We start from the raw sequence: 12,500 nt of genomic DNA, 5'->3' as shown, positions 1-12,500 counted from the left end.
CTTTACCCTACTTCATAAAGTATCTGTTAGCAGCCAATGATTAGGTAATCAGAAATATATAACCACCGCAAAGCCTTCTTTAAAGCAGTTGCTATCAAATTATTTTTTTAAATCATACTACCAAGGTTCAGAATGACCTTTTAAAAGGTGTACTTAGTGAGTCTTATTGATTTTGACCGCTGCTGTACATTTATCGGTTTAACTGAGTTATGGCTCTTAATCACATCTTAGTGCCCACAACTTCTAACCTGAAAAGAAAAAAAGAGAGAGAAAACTTTGTTACTGGCTTTCTGACAATGGCAGGGAGTGTGTTAAACCAGTGTAAAATTCAATTAAACTGTCTAGCCAGGTTTTTGAAGCTGAAATGCAGACCCTTTCTGTTAAGCTTCTTATTTTCCTGTGACCGACACCGGTGGATGCTGGGTTATGCCAAAACCAACAGGCTGTAAAGTACCTTGTTTCATGCTCCCAGCTGATCAATATTTTTATTTTCCAGGCTTGCCCAGAAATCTGGAGACAGTATCACCTAACGGTGAGTAGAAATACCTTTTTTTTTTTTTTTTTTACTTTCCCCAAGACCTAGCCTATTTATCCTTCTCTGAACTGCTGACCATAAAATATAGACAAGCATCTTCTACTGGAAGATAATAAACATCCAAGAGTTTTTTCACTGAGAAAGCAATAATGTACTTTTTCTATTCTCCCCTGCCCACTGCTCTCTTCTCTATCTTCCTGTTCTGAAAAGATTTTGATTGTTTTTTATTACTCACATCATTTAATGATTACATCATGATATTTCTCAGTCCTCCTAGACTGTGTTCATGTAATTAAAGGGAAAAAGTATGCTAGGAGCCATAAGCAATAATAGTAATCCAGTGTCTTTAAAGTGTTGTATTATCTACAGTCCCTAAGCATACGGTCTATAATATCTTCCATAATCATTTTTCTGGCTTTATTGAAATTTTTGCACATATTTTTTAATAAAGCTAGGAAAAGCTTAGTGTATCTTTCTCATAGAACAATTCAACTGTCATATCCTTGAGCTCCTCTTGACTTATTCAAGGTGTATAAACATCTGCTTAATACCTCAAGTTATTCAATTCTCTGGTTTCCTTTTATTGTGAATTTAGGCTAAGTAGAAGTAGAAAAACATAATTTACTATGGAATCAATTGGCTAGTGCTCAATATTATGAAGTCAGTTTATTTTTCATATTCAGCTTCAATAGTTTCAATAATTCACCATAGCCCTACTAGTCATTTTTTAATATATTAAATGTGTTATACTGAGCAAGATACAACAATGAAAAGTATTCTTGTAGTTCTGTAGTTACAACAATGTTATAAAAGCTCTTCCTTAAGGTTTAATATATTAGAAAGTTTGATTATAGGAACAAAGATAGTAAAAACAGAAAAGACAAGAGTTCTTACAAAACATGTCTTCTTACTGCTCTCTCCCCTTGTAGAAGTAAAAAGTAAACCAATCAGGGACTCAAACTGCCAATAAGCCTATCACAGGCCCAAGAAGCAAGGAATAATGCCCAGTGGTTTGTTTTCATATTGTTATCACTATTCAATTTATGTGAAGATTCTCAGTAGAAAGCTGTAATCTCTCCACTATCCTTGAGTCCCAAATTGAGTTTTGTGAAAACATTTAGCGTTATACCAAAATACACACACACATACCCCTATATATGTTATACATATATGTTCCAGATGTAACTCCTATGGATACATTGTGTTTATACTTATGTAGCAATTTTTTTATCCTAACCTACTATGGTGAAATCCTTATAACCTAAACTTGATTGAAATCCAGTCTTATATTTTTCAAAATCATAGTCACTTTTCGTAACTATGTAACAATTTTTTTAATCAGTATTTTTATTAAATAATATCCTAATGGATTTGACACTGCTTCTTTTCCCTTTTCCCCTAAGTTAGAGAATTCCAGTCTTGAAAACTTGACTTGTGGGAAGTACTATTTTAAAGCCACTCTTTTCATTACTTGCACCTACATTCTTTTATGTAACTGTTATAGAAGAGTAGAAATTGGTATTTAGTATAATAGAAATATTTGAAGGTTTATTTAATAGTGTAGCTTTTGAAGAACACACCTTGTCAAGAGAATAGTTGGAAAAAATAAAAACAAAATGAATTTCTTTTAGAGAGTTACAGTATATTCTAAGTATAACAAAATGATTTTGAAAAATCCATTTTTCTCAATCTGGAATTCTGATTAGTTTTTCAAAATAATATTGAAGATACCTATCACAATTTATAATTATCAAGTTTAAGTTCATAATTGGTAATTTAGAATTAGTTTACTATGCAAATATAAATACTAAACTAGTATACTTATAAACATGTATATATGACTGTATCAATGCATCTAAAATAAAATAGTTAAATAATGATGTGGATAGACAAATCCAAATGTGTGTAATTAAGCAGTATTTAATCTTGAATAAAAGCAAGATGCATGGTAAGTGTAGTCATCTTCAGCTCTTTTACTAGGCGATGGACTGCCATCTATTGACTTATAGTAGCCCTCACATGTGAACGTGGCATCACTCAGCAATGACCAAGTAATGAAGCCTAGGTTAGAATTGCCACTGTGCATTCCTTTAAACCACTCTTCCTAAAACTCTGGAAATCTCTGCATTCAATCATTGATCGATTTATTTTTCTAACCCAAAATGTCTATTTCTTACCCAAAATGAACTGTGCTTTGGGGGGAATAATTGATCAGTATATCCATTTTGAAAATGTTTACATTTTGAGAACTTTTCAATTACTTTTATCTGGTTTGTATCAGTAAGACTAGAAGGACATTTATGCCTAAAGTTTACCAACTACAAGTTAAGGTCTATTTGGGAATTGCTTTCTTTCTTTAAAAAAAAAAAGTTTTTAGATTAAATAAAGTATTATTTCCCAAATACACAACAGAGATGGTGAAGTTGATTGGTGTAAGTGGACTTGCAAAATGTTCCAAATCAAAAATTGCTTAAAACACTTTCTAATAGAAAAGGAAAATGTTCACTATTTTCAGCAATTAAATGAGATAAAATAGAGCTTCTTTATCAACTTGTATCTGAACAGAACAGCTTTTTAACCAAACTTGACTGGACTTCATTTAAAAAAACTAAGACCATCATTCTAAAGGGTACGTGCCAGTAAAACTCTAATAAAAAGATCCTATATAAATATATAAATGTGTATGTGTGAATGCGTGTCCGTGCATTATAACAACTAATTTGGCTATGGCTCTAAAATTATCATGTAATTTAATGACTTTAGATGATCACTTCAGAGCCCTGCATGGGAAAAAGAAAAATATATGATTTTATTTAACAATTAAATAATTTCCCCAACCAGTTTATATATTTACCTCCTTCAAAAGTGTTTATAAAGTTTTTTTAAATCTTCAATACTAAAGCACTGTTCTTATATTTTAATTTCTGTTATATTTTCAGACTTTGATAAAGCCTGACTTTGACTATTCTTTTTCATCTTTCAGATAACTCATTCTGTATTAAAAAAACGTCCCTCTTTATTCAAGAGAGAAAGCCCCTTGCCCCATTCCCTGTCATTTCTAGTCTCATTTATATTAAAAGTCTTAGGCCAAAATGGCCACCAACAGAGTTTTACAACCAACAGAATTTTTAACTAGTAGAGGCTATAATTTGACATGCTTTGGACATTTTGTTAATCTTGTTTTTAATCTACTTACGTTAAAAAGGTAACCAGGAGTTTGCTAGCTGGGGGCTGTGTGTGTTAAGAATCAAAAAGGACAATGCATCTTTTATGTTTAATTTTGCGCCTGGATTGCTTTGTGTGCATTGTTAAAATGTTACAACCTACTACCTTTTACTTTAAGAGTTTAAATAGGAAGCAAATGTAACCTTTTTGGAAGAATTACCTTTTAAACGGTTTCTTTATCTGTAGTATTTGAAATGCCTAGAATTCACACTTCAAAAACTAGAATACTTGTCGGAAATGGGAAGGCGTATGGTTTTCCTGCCTTCCTGCCTAGTCTGGGAAACAGCTTGTGACCAGAGTTTACTAGTAATCAATAATGTCTTACCTGAGCTAGTTGAGTGCCAGAGTGTGGACCATAATGAACAATATTGTTTCATCTTACCACTCAGTTGTCTCTCCTTATCTGGAAACATCACTTTAGAAATGTGTTTTCTGGATTTTCACTGAATGGAAATGAGAGTTTTACACTGAACAAGAATGTTGACTCTGAAGCATTCTATGTCATACAACACAGTAGGTAATCCTAAATGTGAACAGATTTAAATTTAACTTTCGAGGGATGTTTTATAATCCAAAAGGAATGAATAAGAGAGTGGAATTTGGTTGTGAGCCTCTAGTTATCCAAAAGTCTTTATCCTAGAATTGTGATGTAAGATAGGATGGGTAACACTAAAGTGACTTAAAATGAAAAATACAAAACTTTCCAAAAGTCAGCCTCAAGCCAGAATTTTTTGGGGGGAAAAAACAAAAGTCCCTCTTTCTCTCTTAATTGAATACACATTGGGAATCCTACATCTTTTTCTGAGAGCTCTTCGGCTACCTGAGCAGAACCGCAAAACCCACAGGAATCCCATCCACAGTTAGATACCAAGTGACATGTCTCTTTTCATTTGTGTTTAAGGAAATAGGACTAGTTCCACACTGTATTTTAAAGTGTTAGAAGAACTCCAGAGATGAGTGAGAACTAGGCCTCACTCTGTTTTGGAATTATTTAAATCAACTTTTTTTTTTTTTTTTTTTGGTACCATATCTTGAGGCCTGGCATACAGATTATCATAAAATAACACTTTGCAGATTCGTTTTGGAAGCCCTTACTTTGCTAGTTCAATTCAGCTTGCCAACTTCCTCGAGAACCAGAAGCACCCTTGTTTAAACTGTAGGGGTTTTTCCCCCCTCCATAGCTGGTGTTGCTGTTTCAGTGTTTTGATTGGTTAAGTGCTGCTATTGAGATATTACATCTCTGTCAAATTTTCAGAGATTTAGTTTTCATTAAAAATGTCCTTCACACTGAAATGCAGCTGAGGTGAGTGTAATCATGCTCTGATGATTCCAAAGGAACAGGACTATTTTGTAGTATCTTGAGGCCGCCTTCCCATTGTAGTACTTACTACAAAATATATCAGACCACTTTATGTTTCAAGTTACTTGGCGTCTGAATGAAAAGAATTTCTGAATGAGCACTGATGACTGTTTCCTAATACTTCATACATGATAACAGAGATAGAAGATGCATTTGGACCGTGACTACAATTTTAAAATATTTTTCAGATGGAAAATTTATGTGAATACTTTTATATTTACTTAAATACCCAAGTTGTTCTCTAAAGGATTTAGTGTCAACATTTTGCTAGCAATTATTTTTACTTCAATCGTATCATGTTTAGAATTTACTATAAAATGTAATTACTGCATTTACAGAGTAGGTCACCTGAGTTTTATTTTTAAATCTTTATTCCACTGGCATGTTGGACCACATTTTTCTAGAACTTATCATTGGAAGCAATTGGAAAATGCAATTTCAAAGCAAATGAAACCTGGAATTATCAATTTCAATAAATGAGATTCATTTAAAAATAAATACAATTTGCTAAATCATCAAAAAGCAATTTTCTAAGGCTTCTGTAAAAGGAAGAGGGGAAAAGTGAACATTGTGAATTACAAATGCACATGTTATTTTTCCCCTCACAGTGTTATCCTCAGAAATTTAGAGATTGAATGTACACAAACTTCTGAATGGGAAAAGAATACAATTTAGATTTGGATATTAAATTTATTTGTATTTATTGAAACATATAGGAGAATTTTCATACTTTCTTCTTTTCTAAGAAATACTGAGGTGTCATCCCCTTCAGAGAGAATTTCCAACTTATTTGATTATCAGTGTTTTAATGAAAAAATTTATTTTAAATGAGAAATCACTGTGGCATATTTTGAGTATTTTTTTCTTGTGTTAATATATTTATTATCAAGTGTTTTATAACATTAGTTCTATTGTAAGTTTAAGTGTTTCAGATAACGAGGCAATGAAAAGTATGCAGCATTGACGCAATTTTTAAAAGATCCATTATAAATGTTTTGGCCTAGATGCAGTTGTGTTTTTGCCATCTTCTAAATATCTGAAGATATGTCCAAATAACCCATCATCATCATTTCTGCTCATTTTCTTGGTAGCACGTATTGTTCAGTAATAAACTGATTGAAGCTGAATGAAGCCCTACTTTAACAACTGACTTTTCTCATTTGACAAAAAAAAGTCCCTGTGCCTTTTTGTCTGCCCTTAGTAGCTGGGGGCAAAAAACGATTCATTACACTAGGACTTACATATTTACTATATGGGCTTCAAGTGTTACTTCTGTTTTAAACATTTAAGGGAATACTTGTTATGGTCTTCTTCCTTTTCTGTTAGCAAATGTTTCTCCTGAGGATGATAAAAAGATGTAAATTACATTTGAACATTTTCTTGCCCATTTCTCTCTTCCCTAGATACGGTCACCTTTACTTTCAAAGAAATAATAGTTAGTCATTATAGGGGCAATTTCCTCTTGATACTTAAATTCTGTGGTGATTAAATTCTATTTGTAAGGACTTATATTTTTAATATACATATAACATTTTTAAAGTCTGTTCTTCTCCTTAAGGAGCATACACATTATTTATTTAATCCCAAGTAAAACAGTTGTTGTATTTTTACTCACAACTCTACACTTTGAAATAGTGCCCCTATTATAACAAAAATGAGTATAAACAGGTAGCCTGAAATTTTTCAAAATACAGTTTAATACTGTGTAGTATCTGGCTGTATAATAAATTGTAGTTTAAAAATCTGAAATGTTGAATGGTCCCTATTCTTGGTCATGTTAACCACACATAAAGAGACTATAAGTATTATGGAGAATAATTTTAGCATATTTAAGTGATTATTTTTCATGTGTATTTGAACAGGTGATTCATGTCATTCCTTTCGTAAATATATTCCAACTGATTGAGTTTGTCATAATCTTCTCTGGACATTCCAGTGCAAAATAAAAGTAGATAAAGTATACTGGACCAGTAATATTTGTATTAAACATTCCTTTTATTAGTCAAGCATGTAAATGACATGGTAGATTACAATAATTCCTAATAGGTCTTAAGTATTTAGGAATCACTTAGTTACTCACAGTCATGATCAACCATAACCTTTAAGGGTTTTGGTCAGTCATTTGAATAATCTGCAGGAAAAGATTCCTGAAAGAATCCCTTGACTTGTTGATATGAACAATCTCTCTGAACTAGTGTTATATTTTCTGTTATGGTATAAACTGTATTAATAATCTTAAATTGAATTAAGTTTAAGATTTTAAATAAGAGTTTTTCCATGGGAATGTTCAGAAATCCCTGTTAGCTTTGTAAAAAGAACTCATGTGTATCTATCAATTGGTAATAAAGCTACCAAATTATTTTATTTTGTTTTAATTTTTTAAACAATTATTTATTTTTGAGAGAGCACAGGGGGAGAGAGGGAGGGAGGGAGGGAAGGAGAGAGAGAGAGAGAGAGAGAGAGAGAGAGAGAGAGAGAGAGAATGAATCTAAAGCACGCTCCAGACTCTGAGCTGTCAGCACAGAGATCTACACAGGGCTCAAACCCATGAACTGTGAGTTCATGACCTAAACCGAAGTCGGATGCTCACCCAACAGAGCCACCCAGGCAACCCTTCTTCTTTTTTTTTTTTTTTTTAAGTTTATTTCTTTATTTTGAGAGAGAGAGTACATGTGTGAGTGAGGGAGAGGCAGAGAGAGGGAGAGAGAATTCTAAGCATGCTCTGTGCTATAGACTGATGCAAGGTTTGACCCCATGAACCATGACATCATGACCTGAGCTGAAATCAAGAGTTGGAGGCTTAACCAATTGAGCCACCCAGGCACCCCAACCAACTACCATGTTATTTTCATTCCCTTTTTCAAAAGTCATATGAAACCAAATCTATTAGATAGATTATGAGGTCATCTTTATAACTTTGTGGTATACCCATGTCTATAAATGCCAATTTTACATAACTGTTATTCTTTACATGTATTTGTGGATTACCCCACATTTCTTTTAAGTTAGGGGAACTAAATTTTGGATCATTTATTAACTTTGTTTATGCAGTAAAATCTCAAATTTATCTTTCTTGGATCTTTCCCATTTCCTTTATTTATAGCTATTCCACATTTCCTCTTCGCTTACTAGAGTCCTAAGAAACATGCAGTAAAATTGATTAGGAGTGACAAGTTCATTCTGAGGAAATTACTAGGGAATGTTTACTATAGAGAAAAGAATGCCAGCTTTGAGATCCAACATTGGCTCAAATTCTGGCTCTTTAATTTACTAGTTGGTCAAACCTAGTTAAAATATTTGGCTTCTAAGACCCTTGATTTCTTTATCTGAAAAATGGGAATGGTGCATTCTTGTTTTAAGTATGCAATGAGTTAATAAATATAAAGTACTTGGCACAGTACTTGGCACATAGCTCATATTCAACACTGTGTGAGCTCCAATAACGCAAACCCACAGACAGCCCCATACCTGTGGAGATGACCTCTGGACAGTAGCCCAAACTCAGATTGTTGTAATGTCTTTTGAGAAGACTGTCATTTGCATAAGACGAGGAGACTCATAATGCTCTTTACTGTCTCCTAAAAATGGTTTCCTTCTTTTAATTACTGATGTTAAAATACTCACAAGCACTGTCTTTTGCTAACAAAATATTTACCTCACTTTTCATTTTCTAATTATTTGTCCTTGTCCTTTCTAGAAATATAGGTAACATTTAAGTATAGCAAACTTAAGTTATTTTTTAAAATTCAGTTTGCCCAAAAATCATTGTAAGGACATTTAAGAAGTAGGTCACAAAAAATATTTAGGTTGCTTCTTCTCCTAATGAAAATGACTATATAGAATTTGTGTTATAGAAAGATACAGTGCTGTCATTTTGAAAAATATAACATATATAATACAATTAATATATGTTAGTAAATATTCAGTTCTTTAAAAAAAATTTTTTTAATGTTTTGTTTATTTTTGAGAGAGAGAGAGAGAGAGACAGACCATGAATGAGGGAGGGGCAGAGAGAGGGAGACACAGAATCTGAACCAGGCTTCAGGCTCAGTGCTGTCAGCACAGAGCCCAACGTGGGGCTTGAACTCACAAACAGTGAAATCATGACCTAAGCCGAAGTCGGACACTTAACCGACTGAGCCACGCAGGCACCCCAACATTCAGTTCTTAAGTGGTAACTTCAGTGTCATCCGAATATAGTAATCTGCCAAAAGAAAATGAAATTATATACATCTTTGCTTCCTTTATAAATAATGATTTTAATAAGAAACTGAGTAATTCTCACACACACACACACACACACACATACTAATTATAATACTTTCTGCTAGGGGTAGAGGGTTTATGTTAATCATATGAAAATAGCGTATCAGTTTTTTTCTACTTCAGCTAAAACTGCTTCATGTCTTCACATGACCGATGCCAGAAACCAGCCTGATTTCACAGCAAGATGTGGGAGGTCACTTCTACACTTTTTTTAGTATTCTCACATAGGTCCAGCAAAAAAAGATAACATAATATTAAACGTTTTCTCAGTGCCTGTGATTTGTTGTATTCTTTCAAGAGCGTTCCTATTCCATGTTTTCCTTTATTTTAAAGACAAGCAGGAGCTAAGATAGGGCATATTGTAAAAGCAAAAAAAGCATCACTTTACCCTCTTTAGACTGGTCCGTCCAGCTGTGGAGTTTTCTGCCTTTGTGACTGTCGGTTAGGAGCATTTCAGATGAATAAGTGGGTTGGGGGGGGAGAGGGGATGCTGTGTGTTGTAAGTCGTGTGGAGTTATGGTAAAAATGAAAATATTGGTGTTTATTTGAATCCTCTGTGTTTTAGCTAATAAATATAATATAGCTATGGTCCCATTATTCTACAATTTCCTGATGATGGTTTATATACCATTATATGCAAAATATATGAGCAAATTTGAATATGTGAAGTCGTTCATATGGTTGGAAAATGTGGTTTCTATGTTTTATAGTCTACCCCAATAAACATTCAGATGAAGTATCCGTGGATTCACACATGTTTGTGTTCTTTTCTGTCCCTTCCCCCCACATCCTGTCTTCACACCCTCCTCATCCCTCCACCCTGCTTCAAAGCTTGTGGTCCTTTTCCATTCGGGTACTAAAAGGTTCTTTGTAAACCAGGCCATTTGTCCATCATTGTTTGGGGTCCAAACAGTGGTAAGATACCCTGTCACCGATCCCGCGTGCTATGAATGGCAGCTCCTCTCCGGACAATTGGCGGAGGGGCCAAAAAATATTCCTGAGAGGATTATTTAACCTTTCAATTTAGAGGGCACAAAGCCTGGCTGATTAATGAACTTTCTGATGGGCGCCGATAAGCGGATCTATTTCTTTATTTCCCCTAAAAGTGATTCCTTCTCCTGTCCATATTACTATAATCTTAAACCTAAAATGTGGCAAATAGATTAAAAAACAGCACTAAAGAGTTTATCTGGCTGGCAAACTGAAGGAGCGAAATTAAAATTGGTAATGACAGCAGTGGCTCAGCCTCATATGTGGTTTTTAAATGCACTGTGTATTTTGAAGAGACTTATTCTCCAGCGCGCCTGGTAATGACTGCTTTTGGTGCACAGTCTGGGGCTGGCTCCTGTTATCCCCACCCTACCCCCCCCCCCAAAATGAGTTGTGTTATCTGGATGGCTGCAGACACATCCGCGGCCCCCGCTCTCACTGCACGGGCAGACAAGGTCGATAGCATTACAAGGTATTTGTGGCAGCGCTTGTTTCAGTTTTCAGAGCTGCCAGTTTCCAGGCGGATTTGAATTACAAAAGAAGAAGCTGGCATGAAAATTGAAAGGTTTTATCGGCTGGTCTGAAGCCTCATAGCACATTGCTTATTTATGCAGTCCATTTGCACCAGGAAATATAAAAAGGAAATACATTTTTAAAATAAGGCCATAAAGACCCAGATATGTTTAAGATGGCAAATAAAATATAGATACCTATAATATCTTTCCAGGAAACGATTTTCACTTAATGTTGCACATTACTTCAGAAGAGCATTTATGTTGCTGTCATAAATTTGCGCGTTCGTGTCACTGTGTAGGTAGTCCCTGGGGATTAAGAAGGAAGCCTTTGCTAACTTACTTTAAAATTAAAATAGACGGAGGGATAGCCCTGCAGTTTGAGAGCTACATTGGAAATATTTAAATAGGGTGGTAAATTAAACTTAAACTAACATTTTTGCATTCCATGTAAAATTAGCTATGGCCCAGTGAATAGATGCCACTACCTTTGGAGAAAATTGGGATGCTTTTTAAGCCTTGAAGATTTGGAGCATTCAGGGAGTGAATTACTGTGATCCTTACTGTCTTGCATATGCTCATTGTTCTCTGCTTACTGAGGTTTTCCTTTTTTGTTAGTTTTTTTTTTTTTTTCCTGACGGGGGTGGGGAGAATGTAGGGTGGGATCTCATTTACAAGAAGAAAGGTGATAAATTAATAAGTTTAAGAGCTTCTTTTTATAAAACCTATGCTTCTTTTATTTTAGTCTTCAAATAGATCACCTTTTAGACTTTTGCCTAATGCTTAATGTTGTGAATACATGGTCTTTTCACTATTGGAAGTTAACAACAATTTACCTCTCTTCGTATTCCTTTAGTATAGTCTCAGCTTAAGTGAAAAAGATACACTCACGCAATGCCTTATACTCTTAGTTACATAAAATAAAGATACACCTATACAAACAGTGCTTTTCAGCCTTGAATTATCAGTGGTCTTACCACTGGTCATTTGCAACCTTCAACCCATTGGTTTGTAAAACTTAGTATCTGAAAGAGGTGTAGGGAGGAAGTTAGGTGTGTATAGGAAATATAAAATCAATAAAGCAACGCTCTTCATTCTGCTGCAGTTCAAATGAACACTTTTAGAATCCATTTTCCAATAAAGCAAATTACTCTCAACTAAACCATGAGAGATGCAATTTTTTGCAGTTTTCATTTTCACCAGTGTCTGGTACCTTTCTCATGTTTTCATGACCTGGACTAATTATTTCATGTAGTTTTTTTTTTAACAGAAAATATCAAAAGCATACACGTCTGCTGCATGCTAATGATGTGCTGTACATTTTTTCATGAATTTTCATAAGGATTTTTTTCTACGTAGCATGTGTGGCTTAATGATGTAATCACCCGATAGACTAGAAAATGCTCCAAAGGAGACGTTCCGGTCTGTTGTGTACATAATACATGTTTCAAAAATCTGCCTAATTAAGGAATTACCCAATGGATTGGGAGTCTGTTGGGTACATGACATAGTTTTCTTTAACACATAAAAGATATAGGTATATCATTATGGTACTTTTAATGGCATTTTTAGGATGTAGGGGAAGTTAGTAGCAATGTCCTCTGGAATACAA

General features: G+C 34.2%; 1 protein-coding gene across 4 annotated transcripts in view; it reads left to right on the top strand.

Moving 5' to 3' along the window:
• The window catches only part of ZCCHC7 (zinc finger CCHC-type containing 7), a 250,822-nt gene that overhangs the window by 220,919 nt on the left and 17,403 nt on the right, over positions 1-12,500 (top strand). For all 4 annotated transcript variants that reach the window (XM_029920260.1, XM_029920261.1, XM_029920263.1 and 1 more), the window contains exon 6: positions 497-532. In XM_029920260.1, coding sequence (XP_029776120.1) covers positions 497-532 — 36 coding nt within the window. The remainder of the gene's footprint in view (positions 1-496; positions 533-12,500) is intronic.

Source organism: Suricata suricatta, chromosome 13, assembly GCF_006229205.1.
Source record: "Suricata suricatta isolate VVHF042 chromosome 13, meerkat_22Aug2017_6uvM2_HiC, whole genome shotgun sequence".
Taxonomy (NCBI): Eukaryota; Metazoa; Chordata; class Mammalia; order Carnivora; family Herpestidae; genus Suricata; species Suricata suricatta.
The sequence above is the reverse complement of the archived record's forward strand: the minus strand, read 5'-3'. Positions and strand labels throughout refer to the sequence as shown.